This window comes from Rhinolophus ferrumequinum, chromosome 7 (genome assembly GCF_004115265.2).
Source record: "Rhinolophus ferrumequinum isolate MPI-CBG mRhiFer1 chromosome 7, mRhiFer1_v1.p, whole genome shotgun sequence".
Lineage (NCBI taxonomy): Eukaryota > Metazoa > Chordata > Mammalia > Chiroptera > Rhinolophidae > Rhinolophus > Rhinolophus ferrumequinum.
This window is the reverse complement of record NC_046290.1, coordinates 87,864,905-87,891,286: the sequence shown is the minus strand read 5'-3', so window position 1 is coordinate 87,891,286 and position 26,382 is coordinate 87,864,905. Positions and strand designations below refer to the sequence as shown.

Sequence of the window (26,382 nt, the reverse complement as noted above, 5' to 3'; positions counted from 1 at the left end):
ATATCTGTTAAAGAAAATAGTTCCATTCCCAATAGATTAAAAAACAATAAAATACTTAGGAATAAATTTAACCAAGGAGGTGAAAGACCTGTACATTGAAAACTACAAGACTTCGATGAAATAAAGAAGACACAAATAAATGGAAAGATATCCTATGTTCATAGATCAGAAGTATTAACATTGTTAAAATGTACATACTGCCCAAAGCCATCTAGAGATCCAATCAAAACTCCAATGACTTTTTTCAGAAATAGAAAAAACAATCCTAAAATTTGTATGAAACCACAAAAGACCCCAAATAGCCAAAGCAATCTTGAAAAAAAAGAACAAAGCTGGAAGCATCACACTTCCTGATTTCAAACTATATTACATAACTATCAGAATCAAAACAGTATGGCAATGGTATAAAAATAGACACATAGACCAATGGAACAGATTGAGAGTCCATAAGTAAACTCTCACATATGTGGTCAACTAACATTTGATGAGACAGCCTAGAATACGCAAGGGGAAAAAGGATAGTCTCTTCAATAAATGGTATTGGGAGAACTGGATAATCCCATGCAGAAAACTTAAATTGAACCCCTATTTAACACTACACACCAAAATTAACTCTAAATGGATTAAAGATGCAAATGTAAAACCTGAAAACATAAAATTCCTAGAAGAAAAGAGGAAAAAAGTTCCTTGACATTGATCTGGGCAATGATTTTTTTTTTGATATGACACCAAAATCACAAGCAACAAAAGAAAAAAAAAAGTCAGACTATATCAAATGAAAGAGCTTCACAGCAAAAGGCGCAATCAATAAAATGAAAAGTGAATCTACTGAATGGGAGAAAATATTTACTCAATGGCAAAAAAAATATAAACAATGCAATTAAAAAATGAGCAGAGGATCTGAATGGACATTTTTCCAAAGGAGACATACAGATGGCCAACAGGTACATGAAAAGATGCTCAACATCACTAATCATCAAAGAAACACAAATCAAACCCACAAGGAGATACCACCTCATACCTGTTAGAATGGCTGTCATCCCAAAGACAATAAATAAGTGTTGGCGAGGATGTAGAGAAAAGGGAACCTCTGTGAACTGTTGGCAGGAATGTAAATTGATACAACCACTGTGGAAAACAGTATGGCAACTTCTCAAAAGTTTAAAAATAGAACCATCATATGATCTAGCAATCCCACTTCTGGGTATATATCCAAAGGAAACGAAATCAAGATCTCAAAGAGATAGCTGCACTCCCATGTTCATTGTAGTAGTGTTCATAATGGCTAAGATATAGAAACAACCTAAATGTCCTTTGGCTGATTAGTGGGTAAAGAAAATGTGGTATACAGCCATACCTCAGAGAGATTGCGGCTTCGGTTCCAGACTACTCCAATAAAGTGAATATCACGCAATAAAGCGAGTCACATGAATTGTGGTAATCATTCTGCAATAGGTAAGTGTATCAAATCATCACAGTTTACACCTTAATCTTATACAATGCTATATGTCAATTATATATCTCAATAAAACTGATTTTAAAAAAAACAAGAAATTAAAGATCCAAAAGCTTCTGATAAAGTGAAATATTTACAATTACCAGTCTAAAGTTATATAACAACAAACTAAATCCTTTAAAGTATTAGTCTCCAAAGGAGACTCTAAAAATTATTCCATCAGGTTCTTGAAAAAAAAGGGGAGGGGAGGATTAGGAAGGGGGGAGGATTTCGATGATCAAAGAAGTTTGAGACATACCTTGACTCCAAGACTTCCCGGAGCCTTTAACAGACTAAAGTAAATCTTTGAGAAAGGGGATCCAGCACTAAGCATTTCCCAGTCTTACTGGATAATGCAACAGTGAACTCTGCAGTATGAGCATTCAGTAGCTCACAGTAGGGAAATTATCTACTTTCTCTCCCATCAACCAAGGTGAAGCCAACTCCAGATAATGCCAGGGTCCAAGATTCTGGAAAATTGTTCTCCTCCCCGGATAGATTTCATTTGAGATGGCACACTTCCTTTTCTGTCCTTCAATTACACGCTAAGTACAATAAATTAACTAAGTTGCTTTTAGGCTTAAACATCAGTTTGGCTGCCATATCTTTAGACTTGCCATAACAGTCTTTGCCCCTCGAACGAGCCCCGCTGGCCAGGGAGGCCCACCTTCAGATCGTGCTGCCCTCTGTCACCTAACTAAGAAGACTGCTTTTCTATGCGGTGGTTCTCTTGGAGCTCTAGCTGATTTTTTTCAAATCTTTTTAAAGAATTAGTCATCAAGGAAAAGAAAAAAAAAGCTACATCTAGAACTTGGGCTATCTCTGCTGCGTAAGGAAAGAATAGTGTCAGTGCATCTTCACTGGTATCCACATCCGTCTCCCTCGGGCATCTCTGCGTGTGGCCCAGAGGGATGTACTAGCTTTACCACGGGATTATCTATAAAAGTGCGAACAGTCTCTATCCCCGACCAAAAAATGCAAGTTCTGTCACCACCTGGTCATGTCAATGTTTCCTGGTAGGTCACTTAGATTAAAATGTGGTTTTTTTCCATTAATTTTAAATTACTTTGCTCTAAAAAGATTTGAACTGTTGTGCAATAAAAATTGCTTTTCTGTTCTGAGATTTTATAGCAGCTATGATCTATCCCTATAAGGAGGCTGCATAAATTATAAGGCCTGTAAAAATTCTACCTGTCCTGTGAAGACTGCAAGGACAGGAACTCGTTTTTTATAGATAAAGCAGGGATGTTCCATTAGTTCCCTTTGCCCTATGTCCCTGGGACTCTAAAGTCAGGCTTTCTTAAGCAAAAAAACAGGTAGCAGATGTGATTTCCATCGGTTTAGACCAGGGCTAGCTTGAATTTATAGTGTTTTTAATTATTACTAAATTCATGATTTCTGTTTATAAAATCCTAACTAGTGAGCACACATTGGCAATCCGTAAGGCAACACAGGTTTCATGCATTGTTTATCAGAGGTCCTATCTTCGCTACTAGCAGAGACCAATGAGCCAAAGTGGAAAACAGACGTTTAGGTTCCAGTAGACGTGTGGGAAAATTGGCATTTCTGCTGGTGCAGTAGGTGGACAAAGGGCCTTTCCCAGTATTTACTGGTAGGTTCCTCTGAACCAAGTCGGGCTCCATAGCAACAGAATACAGGGTCCCTATGGAAACATGAAAAAATCCACTGCCAGTGGCAGAAAGGGCATCACGGGGACGTATACTTAGGGACATACCATCTGAATGCTGTCAGTTCAGGGTCTCTTTGGCTAGCCTAAGAAGATTACCTTAGTTTTATCTGTATTCAAAAAGGTCTGTTTAAAAGAATCTATACCCTGAGGTGGTTTGAAAATATATAACAAGACCACAACTTTATTATGAAACAAGCCTGTGAGAGGCAAACAAATCTAGAGCAGAAAGCTCAGATTGCCCCCAGATTCAGAGAGATGATCCTCCCCTCCTTGAGCCCTCACTGCATTCCTGTAAATCCCCCCCAGAAGCCCAGCTTGCCCGTACACGCAGTCTGCCAAAGGCTGAATTCACATTCACAAACGTGGCTCTGGCTCCAGTTCTTCGCATCCTGAAAACCTGAGCCCCAGGCTTTTCAGCAGCCAAAGACCAAAATAACATGAAAATAAAGAATTAAATGTGTGCTTCCATCATCTCCAGGTGGAATAAACAAGTAGCAGCTCCTCCCAAAAGCCTTGCCCATTTAACCAATGTACCCAAGCCAGCAACGCGCCCCTACACTGACTCTGGGGCAACATATGGCTATTGAAAATCTTTTCGCATTCCAAAACGAGATTTCTGACAAAATAATCCTGAGGTAGCTTGGCAAATATTCCAGCTCACAAAGAGGAAGCTCATTTTCCTGGAGACAACAGCAGAACCAAGTACTTACTAGTACTTCCCAGTGAAACAGAGAAGCTGGGTAGAACAGGAGCCCGCGGCCAGGTGCGTGATTCAGGAAACTCATCTGATATCTCCATGACCCAAGAGGTTCCAAATGCTCCGTACAGGATGTCAGACAGAGTCTAATACAGGGGTGGGAAGTGTGGGGCAATTGGGCCACCCAAAGACCATGACAGAAATCATTGATGGGTCTCTCTGTTCTCTCTCTCAGCACAGGCAGGGCCTCAGAATCCTTCTAAACACAATGTCGGAGGTAGCTGCTTCCAAGAGATGGAACCCTCTCTCCCAAACGGGAAGCTTTTGGTTAATTCCCATCTAATACAACAGTATTCCAAAACAAAAAGAAGAAATAGGGGTAAGTGTATGGGTTATATGGCAAATAGTCTAATGTGGCCCCCCTAAAGTGCTACCTGTATGGTGCGTCTGTCTCCTGGAAGGAAAACATCCCTGGGTAAGTGAGCTGCGTATGTCTTGAAGCCCTTAACCCCAAATCTGGGCTTACCATGCCTTGCTCACTGAAGCATGACATTCAAACAAGAATAAAGTGTATTTGCAGGAACGATTTTTATATAAACACCAACCACAGTTCTTGTCCCTTATTTGCCTACAGGCAGTTCAGGTTTTCATAAAATTGGCCAAGTTGAAAATCAGCTGTGAATATTTATTCACTGCTATGGTAATCAATTGTCACACTCCTCTTTGCTAAGAACAGGAAATCATATACAGTTCAGTGTGTGGGAGTTAAGGCTTCTTACTTACTGTTCCAAAGTTCTCTTAACGAGTGCCAAAGACAGGCAAGGCACATCCATGGGAACTGAGCTACCATCGAAGCTAGCCTACACGGCAATCGAGTGGGTGACCCAGTCTCAAACCTCTCCTATGTCTTCCTTGCAAGACACACTGCCTGCAATACCCCCATTACAGCTTTAATCAGAAGTTAGCATTTGACTCCTCCACCTAACAAACATGGGATAAGACAGTGAAGTCTACCACGAATGAAACAGTCATCAGAATGTTCCCTTCCTTTGCTGTAGTATCCAGCAGGAGAAGACTGGGCCTCTGGGCAAAGGCACAGAAGTTGGACTGGAGAAGGGACCTCTGGCCATGCCCTTGGTCCATTTGCGATTCTGCTGCAAGCTGCCCTGATTAAAATCATCTACTTTCTCTCCCATCAACCAAGGTGAAGCCAAGGACATTGGAGTGAGACTGTATGGCCAGACTTATCTCCTGTTCAACCAATCCTTCCCACAGACAGAGAGATGCCAGGGTCCCACTTTGCTGCCGCTTTTCCTGTGAGCTTTTCCTAGTCCCATGAAACCAAATCTATAGGCAATCTGCATTTGCTAATAGGTTGGTGTCATGTGGGGCGGCCTGCGGAATCTCTAGTCCCGCTCCCCACATAAGAACGCAGGATGTGGCTAGGCCAAAAAGGAACACCCATGGAGCCATAGATAGGGGGTTCATACCACTATATTCTTGCTGGCGTCTGGGTTGGAGACACAGGAGCCACACGATCCGCAATCCACCATCCTAACTGCAATCTGCGCTTGCTAGCCCCCATCTTCTGCTAGCGTAGCCACGGCAGTTATATTAGTGGCCAATTGGCTCACCGGCTACAGCTGACGGTCAACTAGCCACAGCTGATGGCCATCCAATCACAGTTGACGGCCATTTACTACCTGAGCCAGCACCTTTTAGCGTGAGGCCGAGAGCCTGGAAACTGCTCTCTGGGGCTCTGTCCCCACAGTTGGGTTCCAAAGTTGTGTTTGGAAATCAGTTGTGTGTACCTGCAAACACATTTTCCTGGAGTTCTGATGTTGTAACTAATGGTTCGGTGCCTAGGGCAGCTTCAAACGCTCATTTACTCCACAGCTGCAGTACTGTGGAGATCACAGTTCTGGGTCTCAATTCGAGATGCCTAGAGCTCCCTCAATGCCAGAGAACCAGAAATTACTCCTCTCTCCTCAGTGCTCAGAGCGGGGGCCGTGGGAGAAGACAGGAGGCCGCCCGGGCTCCAAACCATCCCTGGAGCTGCAAACAGTTGAGGTCTTGAGGGAGATGGAACTTTGGGGTGAAGAGAGAATGGATCCCCATGACGTTGGTGAGGGTAAAGGGAGGGACCCCGAAGGGCCTGGGCCTTCTGCTGATTTGACCCTGGCATTTGCTATTCAAGTTTCAGTCTCAAACGGTCTCTCCTTTACGAGCACAGAAATCAGCCTGTACTCTCTCCACTGCCAGCTGTTGTGTCTAATCAGCATTTCTCTGGCCCTCTGAGAAACCAATCAGTCTCACTTTATCCGCCAGCCTGTTCCTATCATTGAAACCGAAACACAAATGGCACTAGGAAATAATATGTCCTAAATCTAAGTGACACAGGATACACCATCTAAACAGATCATGGGCTCAGTATGTTCCATTAAGGTGGTCATCAAGGGCTATGTCCTCTGGTATCTAAAACACTTCAGAAAACAATACAAAGGAATATTATGTAGCCCTGAAAAAGAAATCCTGTCATAGGCTACAACATGAAGGAGGTTAAGGAGGTTATACTAAGTGTAATAAGTCTGTCTTAAAAGGACAAATACCATATGATTCCTAAAGTAGTCAAAATCTAAATTAAATATGACGTATCTAAAGTAGTCAAAATTCTAGGAACAGAAAGAAGAAGCAAAAGGTGGTTGACAAGGACTCGGGGAAGGAAAAAAGGAGAATTAAGATTTAATGGGTATAGAGTTTCAGTTTTGAAAGCTAAAGTCTAGAGGTCTGTTGCACAACAATGTGAGTATATTTAAGACCACTGGGCTGCATACTTAAAAATTATTAAGATGGTAAATTTTATGTTATGTATTTTTTACTGTAATTTAAAAATAAATAGATAAATAAATCACTTCAGCAAATTGAAAAGAGACCAACAAAAGTTTATTTAAAAGTAAACCAAAAAACCTGAAATGACAAAATTATTTCCTTAGAAGTTAACTATCTTTTAGCCTTGTGACTATTTTAAATTTAATATAGAAATGTGTGAAAGAATCAAACTCTATGGTATTTATAACTTTAGATTTAAGAAGATATTTGTAATAGTTAAAAGAATGTGGCCTTTTAGAATCAAAAGTCAGTCTTCGAATTTCATTTATTAAATGTGTAGTGGAATACTGATTAGAAAGGTTATTTTAAGGTTGAAATTTTACAAATACAATATTACAACATTTAAGAGAACTTAAGATTTCACCTTATTTGTAAGTTGAACTTACTAGATTTACAAAAAGTGTTTAAGCACATAGGGTAGTCTGTCAGGCTGGCAGCTAGATTACTTAAAATGAAGATTGAATTTATCAAAGATACAGATTCCATTTTAAAAACTTGATGGTGTTTATATTTGTAAAACATTTGTCAAAGCCCTTTAACGTATTTGTTAAAGTCTGTGATACTAATGGATGAAACATCTGTACGCTAAATTTAGCTTAAGAAACAATGAAGTTTTTGGATTTATAACTTCAGTAAATCAAAAATTTATTATTAACACTAATAAGAAATAATCAGAGAAAGAAAATAAGAAAAAATTCATTTACAGTTGCATCAAAAAGAATAAAATGTCTAAGAATAAACTGAACCAAGGTGGTGAAAAACATGTGCACTGAAAACTATAAGACATTGACAAAAGAAATGGAAGAAGACATAAATAAATGGAAAAATATTCCATGTTATGAATTGGAAGAATTGATATTGTTAAACTGTCCATACTACCCAAAGCTGTGTGCAGATTCAATGCAATCCTTATTAAAATTACAATATCATGTTTCACAGAAATAGAACAAATAATACTAAAATTTGTATGGAACCACAAAAGACCCCCAATAGTCAAAGCAATCTTTAGAAAGAAGAACAAAGATGGAGGCATCATACTTTCTGATTTCAAACTATATTATACAGGCAAAGCAATCAAAGCAGAATGATATTAGCATAAAAACAGACACATAGATCAATGGAACAGAATAAAGAGCCCAGAAGTATACTCATGCATGTATGGTCAATTAATTTACAACAAAGGACCCAAGAATATACAATGGGGAAAAGATAGTCTCTTCAATAAATAGTGTTGGGAAAACTGGACGGCAACATGAAAAAGAATAAAACTGGACCTCCACCTTATACCATACGCAAAAATCAACTCACAGTGGATAACAGTTTGAATGTAAGACCTGAAACCATAAAACTTCTGGAAGAAAACATAGGTATTAAGCTCCTTGACATCAATCTTGGCAATAATTGTTTGGATTTGACACAAAAAACAAAGGCAATGAAAGCAAAAATAAACAAATGGGACTCCAATCTAAAACTCTTCCTCTGCATAGCAAGGAAACCATCAACAAAATGAAAAGGCAACCTACTAATGAGAGAAAATATTTGCAAATCATGTATCTGATAAAGGGTTGATAAATATATGAAGAACTCATACAATTCAATAGCAAAAAAAAAAAAAAAATCAATCCAATTTAAAAACGGGCAGAAGATCTGAATAGATGTTTTTCCAAAGAAAACATACAGATGGCCAACAGGGACATGAAAAGGTGCTCATCATCACTAATAATCAAGGGAATGCAAATCAAAACTACAAGGTGATATCACCTCACACCTATTAGAATTCTTGGGCTCTGTTGGTGGGAATGTAAATTGGTACAGCCATTATGGAAAATAGTGCGGAGGTTCCTCAAAAAATTAAAAACATAACTACCACATGATCCAGAAATTCCATTTCTGGATATTTATCTGAAGGAAACAAAAACACTAATTTGAAAAGATATCTGCACCCCCTATGTTTACAGCAGCCAAGATATAGAAACAACTTTAGAGTTCATCAATAGAAGAACAGATAAAGAAGACATATTTCTCTTTCTCTCTCTCTTCCTCCCTCTCTCTCTCTCTCACTAGGTAGCCTTAAAAAAGAATGAAATCTCGCCATTTGTAACAACATGGATGGATCCTGAGGGCATTATGCTAAGTAAAATAAATCAGAGAAAGACAAAAATTATATGATTTCACTTAAGTGGAATCGAAAACAAACATAAAAACAAAAAAAACCCTCATAGTCACAGGGAACAGATTGTAGGTTGCCAGAGGCAGGGGGTAGATGAAATGCATAAAGGTAGTCAAAAGGTACAAACTTCCAGTTATAAAATAAGGAAGTCCTGGGGATATAATATACAACATCATGACTATAGTGAATAATATTGTATTGTATATTTGAAAGTTGCTAAGGGAGTAATCTTAACAGTTCTTATCACAAGAAAGAAAAATTTGTAACTATGTGTGGCAATGGATGTTAACTAGACTTACTGTGGTGATCATTTCACAATATATACAAAAATCGAATCATTATGTTCTACACCTGAAACTAATAAAATGTTATGTTAATTATATCTCAATTTTAAAAAAACATATACAAACACACATATACATATACACACATACTACATACATACCATATATACATATAAATGTACACACACACATATTAAAACTATTTTATTAATCTGGGCATTTGTTCATTAATATTTCTATTTCTCCAAATCAAAAGTAATGAAACATCAATTAGGAAAGAATAGCAACCCTGAAGGATGAGTAAACTTTAAAGTTCAATTAATTTTATGATCAGATTAAAACCTCATCAAGGAATCATAATCCTCTTCATGTCTAGTAATATTTTCTTTATGGAAATTTTTCTAATAAATTTTTTTTCCAACCAGATTCTTAGGAAAGGCTTGTAACCATGTTATTCCCTACACTCTCCTTTTTGGTTCTGCCTGCCTGATGACATCCGTCTGTCTTCTGGATACAGAGCTTGTTACTCACAGTGTACTCTGTGGACCAGCAGCTTTTGCACAGCCTGAGAGTTTAGCAGAAATGCCTAATCTTGGGCAGAATGAAGCAGGGGTGGGGAGAAATGAGAGGATGGGACTTGCCCTCCAGAAAGAACTACTCCGCTACCTAAAAGAGACTTTTTCAAATACAGGTATTTGCATGAAACCATCCTTTTTTGTCTTCTAGGTAAACTGACTACCAAAAATTAAACTAAAATGATAACTGATTCCTGTGTTTCAATTCCTTTTGGTGACTGGAAACAGTTAAAAATGGTGACTGTGGTATGTGCCTGGCAGCAAAACCTAATTGAAAAAGAGATTATGAAAGCAGAACTAGGAATCGTGTGCTCTCTTTTGTTCCTTCTCTACCCACAAGGGTGCCTCACCAGTGCCAGCTGTTGAGAGTACAGACATACTGGAGGCAACTCCAAGAACAAGGAAATCAGGAAAGCTTGATTGTCGTCAGGGTTAAGCTACAAAATGAAGACATCAGAATGGAGAGATGCAAAATACCCTTAAAGAGACCAAATAGCTCCCAGACCTCTGAGACTACACAGTATGCTGATTAAATATATTAACATATCTAAAGGAAAAATGTTTCAGTCTCCTGGGGCAGTTGGTCAGCCAAGAAGTCTTAGAAAAGGGAGAATTTTAGAGGCAAATTCTAGAGGTGTCCATCTCAGCAAGAAGAAGGACACCTTGCAACCTGTCTAGTGTGCGATAAAGGAAAAGTTATTTTCACCATTATAATTTTCAGGTATGATGGTACTAGTAGAATTGGACAGTTTTCTGAGATGGGCTGTACTATTGAATAAAAAGACAGAGTTTTGGGGCTATGCAAGGCTAGGGCCACGAAATACTGAAACTCTAACTGAACTTTCTTGGATCCTAGCTCCCCACACCAGCTTGCCAGTAAAATCTAGCTTTCCATGTGCCAAGTCTTCAGGGAAAGAAGGAATGGCCAGAAGATGGCCCAAGCACCTCTTCAGGCTCTATGTCACTTGATGAATCAGCATCCTGGCTTTATATGTAATTCCTATGACCTTGTTTAACAGAAATGAATCCTGGAAAATAAAACTGCTCTCCCAGTATGCTGACAATTGTGCTTATAAGTTTGAACACTGGCAAGGACACCAGCCAGCCAGGCCTCCTCACTCTCCACTCTGTATGCACTCGGTGCTTTCCTCTGAAAATGTCCCATCATCCTGGGCCATAGATATCAGTTCATGATTATTCTCTAAGATGTTTGGTTATAAACATGTACTTTTTCTTATTCAGCATCATTATGAATCAAAGATATGCAAATTAAGAAAAAAATAGCAAAGAAAAAATCGGCACAGGGTATAAACAAACAAATATTCTCATACACTGCTGATGAGAGTCATAAATTGGAAACAGACCAAACATCTTAGAAATATGTGTAAACCTCTGACCCAGCAATATTACTTCCAGGAATTTATCCTTACCTATTAATTGAAGATATGAACAAAGATTTGATCACAGTAATGTCTTCTAGAGCAGTCAGTTCATAGTAGGTAAAACTTGGAAATCACATAAATATTCAATAGTCGAAATTGGTTAAATAAATATCTATAATGCAATAATGCTGACATTTGCAATATGTTACAGAAGTACATTTACTGACCAGGAAAGACAGTCACAATGCATTTTCATTTTCTTCTTTTTGTTTAGTTACACTTTCTAATTTTTTTTTCAATAAACAGTAATTATCATATAGAGTCCTGGTTCTAAATTAAAGTTGAAGACTCGTCACCATCTACATAAAGAATAGAATCCAGGGGTTGAAAGGAGGAGGACACATATACTGGTCCAAGCCGTGTGTGTGTGTGTGTGTGTGTGTGTGTGTGTGTGTGTGTGTAAGAGAGATGTTCCATTGACTTGGATCCAACTCTTGGTGACCCTATGAATGAGTGACATCCATCTCAACAGCCCTGCTCAGCTTCTGTAGACTCATGCCTCTAGCCTCTTCTATGGAGTCAACCCATCTCGTATTTGGTTTTCCTCTTTTCCTGCTGCCTTCTCCTTCAAAGGAGCCTCAAAAAGATATTAATGGCATATCCAAGGTCACCCAACTGAGGGGGGTCACAGTCAGTGCTATCATCCAGCTCTGCAGATTCCTAAGCCCAGATGTGTCCAATCATTCCTAGTACCTTCAAATTAGAGCAGAACCTGTCTCTCTCTATGCTACTCAACACCAGTGTCTCAGCCCAGAAAACAAAGGTGCCCCTCTACCTGTGGTTGAGCCAAAATATTTGAATAAAATCGTTTTTAATGATCTGTCTTCTTCATGTCCTATATACAATGGTAAGAAACCTCAATTGCAAACTGCACCCCACAAGATAATCTAGGATTTTCTGAAGCGTTTCATAAAATATCAAATTTCTCTCAAGACATCTCACAATGAATTGGTGAGATGGGGAGAGGAAGGGAGAGAGAAAATGATCGTGAAAAAAGAAGGTCTACTTTGTGACCCAGACTTATAGTCATTTCGTATTGTGAAAGCTCCTCTAGTTTTAATAAGCCTCATCATCCTATGCACCAGAAAAGAACACGTTGGTCTCTCGCAAGTTGACTCAGGACTCTGGTCAGCTGCTGCAAGAAAGTTATATCTCTGTCGTCTTGTAACCAAAATCTAATGACCAATTTCCAAAGAGACATTTATTGAAGAAGTGTAATTAACATTGCTGCATCTGGCCTTGAGTCATCTTCCTATAACACCTGTTTTCTCCTCAAGTGACATTCATTTGGAAAATTTTGATAGGACAGCGGGACAGAGTTAATGCTTCCCCCTTACCCAGACCAAGAAAGCAGCCAAGAGTGAAAGGGAGTGATCCCAGGTGCCCATCACCCCAGGCCTCCATTTCGCTGCCATTAACAGATGTAAACCAGCACTGGGAAAAATATGCGAACCTTAAAGGGATGAAGGTTTTACTTACGGACACACATTTCCCTGCTTTCATAAAATCCAGGACAACACTGGGATTTGCGTCTATACATAGTTTTCTCCCCATGTCGATAGGCTGTCCGATAACTCACTCTATATAGAGGGAGAAAGCACATTGTTACTTCTTTTGACCTGCAATTTGATTAGAAATAAAGAATTTTCATTAACACGAAGGAGCTATTAAATATAATAAAAGCATGAAAAGCAAAGCACTCCGAGATAATAAAGAAGAAACATGGAATATATGTCTTGACCAATATTATGTTAACTCTTACCAATTTGCTAAGAATATATTAAGATTGCCCATTTAATTCAACTTATACTTTATTTCAAGGGATCGGAAGTTTCATGACTTCCTTATTTCCCTCATCTTGAGATATCTTGAAAAGTATTAATTTCAGATATGACACTTATCTAATCATCATTCCCTTACATATATTTTAAAGGAGGAATTCAGAGAATTCCTGTAAAAGTCTGTGACAATGCAATCTCAACTATAAAAAAGGATGATAAACAAGAACCTTACATTTAACTAAAGTGTCATTCATTCACTAGTTTGTTTATATTAGGTTGGTGCAAAAGTAATTGCATTTTAAAAGGTTAAAAATAATTGCAAAAACTACGATTACTTTTGCACTAACCTAATATAACACATGTTTATTGAGCACTTACTATATTCCAGGCACTGTTCTATGCACTGGATAAATAGCTTACAGTCAGGAAAAGAATATAAAGTCTTGCCCTCAAGGAAATTACATTCTACTGGGCAAGACAGACCCGTAGAATTTAAGTAAAGATACTCATTAAACAAATATATCCTATAATGACTGGTAATGATTAAATGGTGTGAAAAAAAGAATAAAGCCCGACTAAGGCAATAGAGTATGAGAGGAAGGGATACTAATTTAGATAGCGTAGTCAAGGAAAGCTCGTCTGAGGAAATGACATTGAGAATAACATCACTTAGTGCAACATAAATCAGCAGGGGCCACACTAAACCCATGACTTTATATCACCATAAGTATTTTATTAATGTATCACGGTTTTCTTTCATGTTAACATTAATACTTAATTTATTTTGTTTTCTGTTTTCACACTTATAGAAAAAGTATGTGGCATATATCACTTAAGTTGAGGTCGAATTTAAGTCAGCCTACATCGAGTCAGACGTTCAAGTAGAAACATATGCTGAGATATGTTTCTTGCTACCCGGTGATGCCCGTATTTAAGAGTGTATCCGCTTATTATGCACAACCTAAAAGCTGGATGAATTCTTGCTAATCAAAGCATGGGAACCAGTTGTCATTTGCTCCGTAACCTCCTCAAGGGCACGGACGACCTTTTTGCTTTTCTGTGTCTCCTGTGATTTGGAACCAGGCTAGGAAAATAGCAAGCACTCAGGAACAACTCGCTAGATGAATGGATGCACCTGTTCAAGTATTTAATATCTCTGTTATCAAACGCCTCTCCAGTTAGCCAAACTCATAAATATGGCTGAGCTTTCATTACCTGTGTCGTGTACATTTAAACCAGTTCAGAATGTCAGTACAGCTAGTGTAGTAAATTTGATCAAAGGGATGTGGGTATGACTCTTGCACCGTTACTGAGTAGCTGAAAAGAAAAGGAAAGATAAGGAATCAGTATTTCTCTTCCTTACATTCATGATGTACTGTGTACAAAAAAAACAATCATAGGCTCAATTATCTCCATTTGCAACTACACACTGACTCAACAGAGAATCTCCATGTTTACATATTTTTATTTGAACCCCAAAGGGACCAATATTAATAATATATTTTTTTAAAAAAAACAAGAGTTCACACTATAAACTTCAAAAAAAAATTTCTTTTTTACTACCCACCATAAACTCTGGCATTCCGAAATTTAAAAACACATCACCATATATTTTTTCTGTATTTAATTCCAACCTCTCACCCCAGGGATCCAGGGATAAACAAAACGTTTCACAAAAAAGTTTTCCATCTAAGTCTGCACGCAAATAATAAGGGTAATCAGCAATGAGGCAATTTGAGTATTCACAACCGAGTACATTTTGCTACTGATTCTGGAAGATCAGAAATAGCATATTTCTCGGGTTGAAACTTGGAATAATGTGCTTTTGTGTGCCCACTCTACTTCTCAGGCAGTGGACTACATACAACTTCTAAATACACACTACAAAGTCTTTAAGCCCAGTTCTAAACATATTGCTGAGACAATTAGCCTGAAGTAATCATATCAAACCTGCTGCTACTTGAGCAGCCTGTGTCTCAATACATTCTCACTAACAGCTTCTTATAAAAGTAAAAGCATGTCCTCCTATGGGCCTAAAAGTGTGGGTGAAAAACAGCCACGAAATATAAAGAACTTTCAATGTTCCGTTCCACACTTCTTCATGTTAAAGCAGACTATGACATGCTCAAGAGCTCTGAGTTCCTACCTCCAGGAAAATCTGGAGAATTCTCTTTTCTAGTTTATTTTCTTTTCTTTACAACTCTTAAAGAGTTCCGTTAAAATCTTTAATTCACACTAGCAAATAAAATGGGCTACAATCACAGACTCACTTGCTGCAAATCAGTAGCCCAAGTTTATTAAAAGGAAATATCAACTAACTAGAGAAGGTAGGGAAAAAAATGAGGTTGAAATTCCAGCATGAAGAATTCAGGTTAGATAGAGGGCAGAACCTTCTCAAGTGAAAAGCTATGTGGTGTTGGCCTCACAAACAGTGGGCTTTCTTTCCCCATCCGGTCTCTTAGTCATTATGTTCTTTGGCTTCAATAGGACTTCTGTGTTCATTCTCTGGGACGTGGCAACTTGATTTCTAGGTAAATGCAGGGATCCTCCACAAATCTTTGGCAAATGCGAACAGGCTCTATTGAAAAGATCTCTGGATTAGAAGAAGTCAAGGTTATAATCTTGATCTGGCACTGAGAAACCGGGTAACCTTCAGCAAATAACCTCACTTCCCTGGATTTTGATTATTACATCTTAAAACCAGGGAGTCAGAGATGGTCTTGAAGATCCATTCCCACCTGACATTCTGAATTTCTAACATACATTTTAGATGACAATTTCCTTGTACTCCAACAGGTGACACCTGCTGCTACCTGCAAGAACAGGTTCAGATGAGCACAGAGTATGCAGTTGCCTATATTTGTAACATAACTCCTTTTGGGCGGCCTCTATCAAAATACAAATATTTTTGGAATGAAATACCACATTAAACCATCAATATTTTCTTCAGACCTAACAAAAACCTGAGATTCAGCTTTTTGAAAATTCTAAGGCTTCCTCACTAGTTTCCCCCCCCCCCTTCCTAGCCCGGTGCTTGTAAATAACTGAATTTTGAGGCCTGCAGAATTATTTCTCCATTCCACTTCAAGTGAAGAGCAAAGAGAATGAATGTCCTCTGTATATGGAACTGCTATATAGGTGCGGTCCTACATTACCCGTGAGCAAAATAGAGCAACTTTCTCTTTTTAAAATTTATTTTTGTTTTGCAGTTACAGTTGATTTTCAATAGTATGTTAATTTCAGGTGTGCGACATAGTGATTAGACATTTATATAACTTACGAAGTGATCCCCCCATAAGTTTAGTACCCACCTGGGACCATACATAGTTATTACAATATTATTGACCATATTCCCTATGCTGTACTTTACATCCCATGACTATTTTGTAACTACCAATTTGTGCTTCTTAATACCTTCACTTTTTCCACCCAGCCCCCTTACCGCCCCTCTCAGGGGACAACCATCAAAATATTCTCTGTATCTATGAGTTTGTTTCTGTTTTGTTTGTTCATTTATTTTGTTTTTGAGATTCCACATATAAGTGAAGTCATAAGGTATTTGTCTTTCTGTCTGACTTATTTCAATTAGCGTAATATCCTTTAGGTCTATCCATGTTGTTGCAAATGGTTAAGATGTCATTCTTTTTTTATGGCTGAATAATATTCCATTGTATACATGTACACATGTTCTTTAGCCAATCATCTAAAATAGAGCAACTTTCCACATGTGCTATAGGAATGAAAAAGAAGCCACTCTAAATGAATGCGAGTGGGGGGAAAATGCATTCTACTAGGCTCTACAGTACTAAATTTAGCTTAACTGAATGAGTTTGTTGGAACGAGACCTGACGCAGTATTCCATAAAATTCCAAAGGCCATGTTATGTTGTTAAGGTCTGAATGCTTTAGAGCAAAAGTGATCATCAACAAAAAGTGATCCCGGCCAAACACATCCCATTCGATGTGGGTAGGGGAAGTTACTCCACAAGCATATGCGAAAAATGTTTTCACTAATTTCTAGCAGCCTAGAAGATTGCTTAAATAAGAGGAAATGTTCAAGTCCAGGAAATTCCTCTTGTCACTTGATGCTCACCAACTGTATACATTTGTAGACTGTTTCTCTGGTTTTAAGATATAAAGAAAGCTCTCCTCTATAAAAGAGTAACCAAACCATTTAGAATTCCAGTTCGACAAACATTTATTGAACAACTTCTATGCAATTTGTGCTCTCAAATAGCTCTCAAGAGAGGTCAGCATATAAATACTGAAAATAATGTGATATGGCTTTCATAGATATGGGGGTGCCAAAAAAATGTACACATTTTAAGAGATATTATCTATGTATTACTTCTCAAAGTTGAATTACGGTAGCAATGTGTAGTATGATGTTCACTCAAAAGATGGCTTTAATCAAATGAATGCTAGTGTCATTCATCGTATTACAATTTTAATACAGTTTTTTTCCTTTCTTAAAATGCGTATACATTTTTTTGGTACCCTCTGCGTCTGTGAGTGTGTATGGAAATACAAAGGTATAAAGTTCACTGTTTTGAGCATTTCTCTTCAATCTTGACTCTTTGCATTAAAATTATTCAGAGGGGGATGGCTGGTTATCTCAGTTGGTTAGAGCGTGGTGCTCTTAACAAGAAGGTTGCTGGTTCAATCCCCACATGGACCATTGTGAGCTGCGCCCTCCACAACCAGATTGAAACAACTGCTTGACCTGGAGCTGATGGGTCCTGGAAAAACACACTAACAATAAATAAAAGTTTAAAATTATTCAGAGGCTCAAACTCCACTCAGAATTGACTGAATATAAATTACTTTTCACAGTGGCCAAAAACAAGCTTCTACTTAAGTTTACAGGAGAAGGTTTTTAAATTCTTTTCAACCCAAATTTATTTTTCCTTGTATTCTTTTTATATATGTTCTTTTTTTCTATACAATCTTTCTCTCGTTTTTTCATTTTTAACGGTAGTATAGTCACACTACAAAATTTGAAAAATAAATTTTAAAAAAGAAATGGAGAGAATTCCGTAACTTTTACATCACCACCAATAGCATTTTACTGTACTTCTTTAGAGTCTCTAGGGGTTTATAGTTTTAGTTTAGTTTTTTTTTTCCTTTTTACATTCTTATAATCATACCATGCACATGATTTTGAAACCTGCTTTTTAAACTTAAGAGGACATATGAATACATCATAAGCATTTTTCCATGTTAGTCAATAGCCTTCAAATTCTGACTGCCAAATACTCCGTAAGTGACTACACCGCATTTACTCAACACCCATCTATTATTAGACAATTAAGTCGTCACTTTCCCAGGGGCCACTTCCACCCGGAGGGAAATGTCCTCGACAATGGGCCTTCCCGCTCTGGTCATCACTGCTTCCTCGTACAGTGGCTGGGCTGCCGTTACTGGGACTTAAATAGCACCTCTGCTAACCATCCACACCTTCACATTCATCAGCAGCTGCTCTTAAAGGGAAGGAACCTTTCGATTGTCCAGTCCACTCCCGTTTGCATCACAAATGAGCAACACTGAGCTCCCAGGGCTAGTGGTCCATCTAGAAACAGCACTAACGTCACAGCCCAAACACCATCCTGCCCGTCTGTCTCCTTTGAGATGTCACTAGAAGATCTGAAGCTTCTAAAGCAGGCAGTGAGTGGTAAACTGTGGTATAAAAGGAATCTGATCTCAATTCTGCACTATTTTAAGCATGGAGAGGCAAAAACTCTTTATCTTTCTGCTTGTTTGTTTAATCTTCTCAAACACCCTGAAAACATATCATCACTGTGATTTTAACCTATTAAGTATTATCCGGGGAGGAACCCCAGCAAGATTTAATTTAAGGTCAAAGAACAAGGGGGGAGAAAAAAGCCATCATCACTTGGACACGTTCCAAAGTGGTTAATTACATTTTATCTGCTTAAATTATCTTGTTACTTTAATCAGTTATGGTAATAATCATGATTTTGTATCTCTGCTCCCTTCAGAACTGCTGCTTCAATTACTACCAGTTCTGTGGTCCACCCCCAAGGGTTGGTGGGGCGAAGAATGGCTTCTCTTTATTTGCGCCTTCTTTAGAAGAAACTCCAATAATCGGAAGAACTTAAATTTACAGAACAGGGAAAGGGGGTGGGAGAAGGAACAGATGATTTGTGGATTTATTCATTCTCCAAAAGGATGCTGTACGGCATTCATTTAATCACAAGCATACCTTGTGTATCTTAAATGATTTCATTTTCCTTAATTTCATTTTATGGACAATTCCTGAGAATCAGAATTGCTGCATTAAAATGAGGTATACTTTTATTTGATAATAAATCGTTCAGCAGGGCCGGGGCAGGGCCTGAGACTCTGCATTTCCAACAAGCTCCCGTGAGAGGCTCACGCCCCAGCTCCACGGACCACATTCTGAGAAGCAAGGCTTCAGGTGATCCCGCGGCTCGGAACCATTGGGGACAGGTGGGTTTTAGAATAAGGAATGCCTACAATGAGCCCTGTTGAGCCCCACTACCAAGAATTTTGTCCTCGAAGCGAATCATCCTCTCCGCATTCAAGCCCATTTCAGTTTTTGAAAATACAGGAGAACCTGTCATTGCACCTTTGCTCAATCATTTTAATTCATGCTCTTTTCTCCATCCTTGTCAAAATAATTCTGCTTTCTTTCACCTTTCTTCAAAGAATCATTAGTTAGCCTTGTAACAGGAAATCTATCAACAAGAACATTGTAGCAGTCAATGCTGCTTTCTAACAGCTCATAGAAAAAATAGTCAGGAAAAAATCTCCATCATTTCTCGGTTTTTTTCCATGCCCAATTTCCCTCCCCATTGGTGAGTATTTTAGAGGTTACTCTAATTACTTGTGCAACCGTGGAATTATGTTTAAAAATGAATGTGCCCTTTATCTGTCTCTCCCTCTCTCCCACTCCCCCAACTGATGTCCACATTAGTAATTTTATTTCCCATCAGAAAGCGAAAACTCATTCAACAATTATTTACTGAGCATGTGCCATATGCAAGGCAATGTTTTAGACACAGGGCCTCATCAAGAGTGAACAAGCCAATGTCATTAAGTGTCAGCAAGTTTGGTCCAATATTGAGCAAGGAATCAGGACAAAATGTGTATATTTGAGTGGGAGCTAGATTGGTTGAAGTCTTGGATTCTTTTCTCTTTATAGCCTTTCCCTCAGACAGTTCACCTGTTCACATCTCATCATCCTCTCAAATCCACATTCCCAAACATTTCCAGGCCCATATTTCAAACTGATCTTATGAACACAACAGAGTAAACCTCACTAATCTTTTCTCTCTCAAATCAACTCTCTTCCTTTTATTTTTCCATATGTACAATGACACCCCCCACTGAATTACCCAGCAGGTTCTACATCTCAGCCTTTCCTGCCTCCCTCACATCCGATAGTCAATGTCTTACCAAGATCTGTTGACATTCATTTCATGGTATCTTACAAACTGGTTTTTCCTCCCACCCTAAGCTATAGATTATAAAGAGAATTAATAGGCGATTCCCTCCTCTTAAATTCTGCATAATACAGTTAATGCCACAAAAATATAGAACTTTATTACATATACATATTTCCTCCATAGCTTAAAGTTTCATAGTGATATAGAAATCAATTGATCAATTAGGAAAATATATTTTTGTTACCCTGATTGTAATACTGCCAGTGGAGGTGGGAACGAGTCCTCGCCAAAAAATAACGTTATAACTAAGGAACCAATGTGCCCCTAGAATAGAGCTGCTATCTTGATAGGCTCTGAGCTCTGTGCATCTTACCAGTGGGTGACAACAATGATTAGAATGTGTGGTCTCTGGGGTATTAGTCACGGTGCTGTAGGTGACAGGAAAAAGACCAAAAGCTTGATGTCATTTCACTTACAGCTATTAACAGTACATATTACTCTCTAGTACTTGGCATCTTCTATGTGTTTGAAAAACGTGCATTTGCAATGTTATTTTGGGATAAAGATACTTTCTTAGCAATGCAAGTAGCACATTAGAGCAGAGTATATTAGAGACTGCATATAATTGTACTGCACTGCCACTAGATGGTTTGTGCTATTTTTGTGTTCCAAAAGGGACTACAAGATCCCTGAGAATGACCTATTGTTTTGTACTTCCTCTGTGGTTCCTACTGCAAATTGCCCAGATCTGGACACTACACCGTCTGCTCTCATGTAATGTATTCAATCTTGCCCTCCTCCAATACTGTACCAACTCTACTGTTGGTGGGCACGGCCTTTAGATGTCCGCATGGCACTGGTTTCAAGCTACCCCTCCCGGTCCCTGCCACCACTCATCTTATTCAGTTCTTTAAGAACATCTCAGGCGACATTACCTCCAGGCAGCTTTGCCAGGTCCTCTAAAAATCATGTCCCCCTTTTCAGGTCACCTCAGCACAATTTTTTTAAGCCATATATTTCAACATTTAAGTACATTATTACATACTGTCTTCCAATACTCACTCATTGGTTCCCATGCAGAAGTCTAACTTCCCCAAATTATTGTAGATAGATTCTGAGCAGGGACAAGAAGACCTTAGGAAGCTCGTTTTAATTGAGGTATTAATGTTTTCCCTGAATCGTACAATTGCACCTGTGCAAGAATCAATATTTCAAGCTTTTTTCATGTAATAGGTATTCTATAAGACCAAGGTGAATAATACTACCCAATTCATTAGTCATAACTAATGATTTTTACATAAAAGTCATTTCACAATCTCTTCTCAAATCCTAATTTTATATATCAGACTGATAAGGACAGTATATAAAGGAACTTATCAGATAGTATATAAAGGAACTTATAGTATATAAAGGAACCGTTTTGTAGATTACTAAAATGTGCAAATTTCTCAGATTACTTTCAGAACTATTACCTTTCCCAGTGGCTACACACATTAGGGTCTTCAAGATTCAGAGGACATGCTCTCCTTATCCAGTGGCACAATAATAAACAGATAAAGCCCAGGCAGGAGTTCATTGAAATAACCATTTTGTCTGAAACACAACCTACAAGAAAAAAAAAAATCCAAATTAGAGATGCATTAAAACGGCCCAAACAGAATTCCTTTCAGTACAGCAAGCATTCGGTACCAGTTGTCACCAGGGCTGAAACATGCATAACAAGCCACGTATTCAAATAGATGGGTCACCAGATTTCACGGTCCAGGAGAGAGAGGTACTTCTTATGTAGTGCAGGGTGCCTCCCGTTTTGTAGATTACTAAAATGTGCAAATCATCACTAATTGCCACCGCAACAAAAGCGCTTCTCATTCATGCCAGCTAACATTAAAGGAATCTACCCAAACAACTCGGAGCAACACAGCCTTCCAGATTCTCTCACCAGGCATATTTCCCTTCTGGAAGAAGAGCGCTCACAGAGGAATTTGGCCTCATTTGTCCTGGAGGATAAATGATGAAACAGAAGCTCCATTGACCAAAAGAGAGGCACCTCAGGCTCACACTGAGATTTATTCAATAATTCATTCAATGCGCACTGAATACCTACTCTATCCAAGGCATGGGGGCAGAAACTGGACATAAAGTACAGATATGGTTCCTGTCTCTCATGAAGATGTTTACGATTTAATAATCATGACATACATTTCTTATATTCAGTGCTTCAGTTTCTCCACCTGCTGAATAGAAACAAAACCAGCTATCGCACAGAGGTTTCTACATAGGTGCATAGAAAAAAAGTGTAAAGCTCTTTGGAGGTCAGTATTAGAGCAAATGAGACTCGGTATTACTGAGAGGAAGAGAGACCATAATAGAAAAACAAACAGCAACATGTTTGCAAAACAGGCCAGCAAAGGAGATAGAAGGGATAATGTTCCAGGCAGAGGGAACTAGAGGTAAGGGCGGGGGGTGGGGGAGGGGAGTCAGGCACACTTAGGGAGCTCAAATTAAGTTAGCTGGAGAAAGAGACGGGGGACACATCACAAGGGATTTCATAAATCACTGCAAAGTATGTGAACTTCATCCAAGGATAAGAGAGGCTAGTACAGGGTGCAGAGACATCAGAAAGATCAGTCTGTATGCAGGGGAGAGTGACCTGCAGGAGGAGACTGTAAGAGGGAGGTCAGGTGAGACAGGACTGTGGGTGAACGAAGGAAGCGACATCGGGGTTGCAGGGAATTGAGTCTGGGACATTTTTAGGAGGTAACATCAATGGGACTTGGTGAGTGAATATAGGAGTAAGCAAGAGGAGGGACTTCTGGTATAGCCCTTGGATGGACGGTGTGCCCCTCAAAGAAGTGGGAAACACAGAAGCCCTCCTCCTCTGGGGGGATGAAGCTTTAATCCACAGCTTGTATGTCAAGTCTGAGGCTCCTACGAGATATTCCGATGAAGTCCTCTGTGGGCATTTATTGAACACCTACAATGTGTGAGGTCAGCTGAAGTGTGTAACAGTTGTAATGGCATACATCTGGAAATCATACCCGCCTCGTCACCTCCAGGAACTCAGCACTTAATAAGAAGGAAAAGTTTGTCACACTATGGAAAATGATTTTATATACTCATTATACTAACGGACAAGGAATTAGAAATAGCGGATCCATTTACTAATTAAAAAGACAATGAGCATTAACTAATTAAAATTAATCATATAATTGACTAAAATTAACGCGCCTATTGGTAAACTAGTGAAACCCGCAAAAACAGGCCAGATTATGTGACTAAAGCATTTATTTCCTGGGTGAGGGGTAGCGTTTTGAGACGTTATACTAACTTTCCACACCATGAGGTTACCAGTTTTTAGTGTTTGGGAACCAATGTGATTGAATAATAATCTTGTAGTTTAAAAAGATAAGTTTATCTTAAAACAGACACATAAACAACAATACCAACAAAAACCCAACCTTAGGAAATAGTCTACCCTTCAAATTCAAGAGAATACTCATAGATCAAACGAAGAAGTACTAAATTATTCAAAATCAAGATTGTTTATAAGGACAAGTACTTTAAGTGTTACTATATTATGGCAAGTCATGTCTAACCCCACGGGATCTAAAACCAAAGAAAATGTTTGACTTGGAATAAAGAAAACATGTTCATTTGTAGGATAATTCAAAGATGGTGTAAGCCACTTAGAAAAGGTTGTGAAATTTTTAGAGGGGATTTCAATCATCATGAAATTATTCCAACACATAAAACATAAATGGGTACCAAAATATGGCTTATAAGTTAATTTAAATGATTGATGTTTCTCACAGGCTAACCATCATGAAGTTGTAAAACGCTTAACAGTATATAACTAATGAAGCTATTGCACTTAACAGGAATGCCTGAAAAAGTAACGATAATTAACAGCCGACATTTCCTGAATGAGCTCTGTTTGCCAGACGCAGTGCTGAACCTTCCATGTGATTTACCTATTTAATCCCCACGTTAACTTACCTAAGTAGGTATTTTTATTATCCTCATTTCACAGTTGAAAACACTGCTAGTGTTTTCCTCATCCATCAAAATAAGAGAACCTTTACTACATTTGATTGTAACAAATAAGCATGGTCAATAGTATTTCTCTGTCTCATTGCTTTATCTATGTCAGGAAAGTATTTCATTTCAATGAAGTGTGAAACACTTTCATTCTTTCCTCAAAGACAAAACAGGGCTGGTCAGCAGTAATCTGCCATCTACTCACAATTACCCCAAACGGAAAAGTTTATATCCTGAGTCACCACCTCAGACTTAAACCACCCATTTCCCAATTAGAAATGTTTAGTCTGTAAAGTTAGAAATTGCTGTAAACAATGAATCAAATTGCCAAGTAAAAGGATGAGTCTGTGTGTTCTCTTTTAATGTAAAAATTGTCATACTAATCTTTTGGTATCCCTTCTTGCTTCACACTTGATGCATTGCTCTCTGAATGTAACTTTTCAAAGGGGATGGCAGGGGATCAGGGGGAAGCAGAATTTTGTCACCTCCTCATTGCTTTTGAAATTGCGTACAGAAAAATCAAACTGCATTGCAAAGCTGCTGGCTGTGTTCATGAAGAGAAAATATCAGTACATTAAAAAAATGTACTAGTGTATATGTTTCACTTGGCTTCTTATTACCAAAGCATTTTCCAAACTAAAATTAGAAAATTAACTGAGTTCTAGAATAATCTATATTAAAGTATAAAATGTCAAAAGCAAAGACAATTGCTAGATCAAGATGCTGGGATCATGCAAACTCACATAAACTGGTAAAAACCAGCTAAGAAAATAATTCAAATGTTATATATATGTGGTAGATGGAGAAGATAATTCACAAATACGCCGAAGAACTGTAAAGAACTATAGGAATGAAACCTTTCATTATATTCCATCTTGCTTAATTATCCAAATAAAAAGTGGATAAGGCATTATGTATACTCTTGCCCTATTTTATTTATTTTTCTTCTATAGGTTTTGATGAGTAAATGTGGGTACCTTTTTCCCTTTATGTCAACCATGAAGAAAGAAAGTTCAATACATTTTTCTTCCTCTTTTCTCTCTTTTAAGCTGTGTTATCTTGTCTTACACTATAATCTTCCTCTTGGAGAGCAAATGAGAACAAAATACAATCTTCAAAAAAAAACCCAGCATTTTTCAATTGAGAAAAAAAAGCTGACACAGTGGTGATTTGCTTCATTAAAATAGACATTTTGAAAATATTCAAAACTCTAAATTGGGTGTTAAACTACTCCACCCACTCGGTCTTCGTCTTCAAATAACTTTCCTTCTGGTTCCATTTAATAAATTCAAAATGTGAAGAAAAAAAAATAATCATTTGCATGAACCCCCTAGTGCCAAACTTGATTGCATTCCATATCATTCACTTAATTATTATGGAAAAATCAAAACAGAAAATCAGTACAACTGATTAGCATGGCTAAGATGCTCCTCTTAGAAAGAGGAAACACAGCAGGCAGACTTAACTCTTGCCACCTACTTCTAGGAAGACAGGCTCTGCTGCTTCTACCACAAAAACCTCTGTAAATAACTGGGTTGAATAAAATACAATGCATGAGTCTGGTTTCTGATGACAGCGAGTAGTTGCTTTACCAGGGTGTCAGAGAGAAATAAATAATGGGGCGTTGACTTGCTAATTTATTTTTGCAACAACAGAAGGATAAATGATTCCAGATGATTCTTTCTGGTTCTAAAATCGATTTCCTTCCTAGAATCATGAAGTGCGCACATAGAAACAACTTGGGTGCCCTCACCCCGTTTTGTTCTCAAGTTCATTTCCCCAAAATCCTTTCACAGTTCTCTAAATGAAAACTAATTTCTTGATGAAGAATAGCCACATTTCTACAATTTCCCACCCCCACTCCCTGGATACCAACAGCTACCTGTTTCACT

At 38.2% G+C, this 26,382-nt stretch overlaps 1 protein-coding gene across 7 annotated transcripts in view; it reads right to left on the bottom strand.

The window, feature by feature from the left end:
• MEGF10 (multiple EGF like domains 10) overlaps window positions 1-26,382 on the bottom strand; it is a 158,400-nt gene that overhangs the window by 98,457 nt on the left and 33,561 nt on the right. For 2 of the 7 annotated variants that reach the window (XM_033110929.1, XM_033110936.1), the window contains exons 1-4: window positions 22,201-22,340; window positions 21,925-22,057; window positions 14,239-14,340; window positions 12,722-12,822 (exon numbers count right to left, since the gene is read on the bottom strand). In XM_033110929.1, coding sequence (XP_032966820.1) covers window positions 12,722-12,822; window positions 14,239-14,340; window positions 21,925-22,057; window positions 22,201-22,321 — 457 coding nt within the window. In that variant the 5' untranslated portion in view covers window positions 22,322-22,340. The other 5 variants (XM_033110933.1, XM_033110932.1, XM_033110931.1 and 2 more) reach the window with 4 other exon arrangements.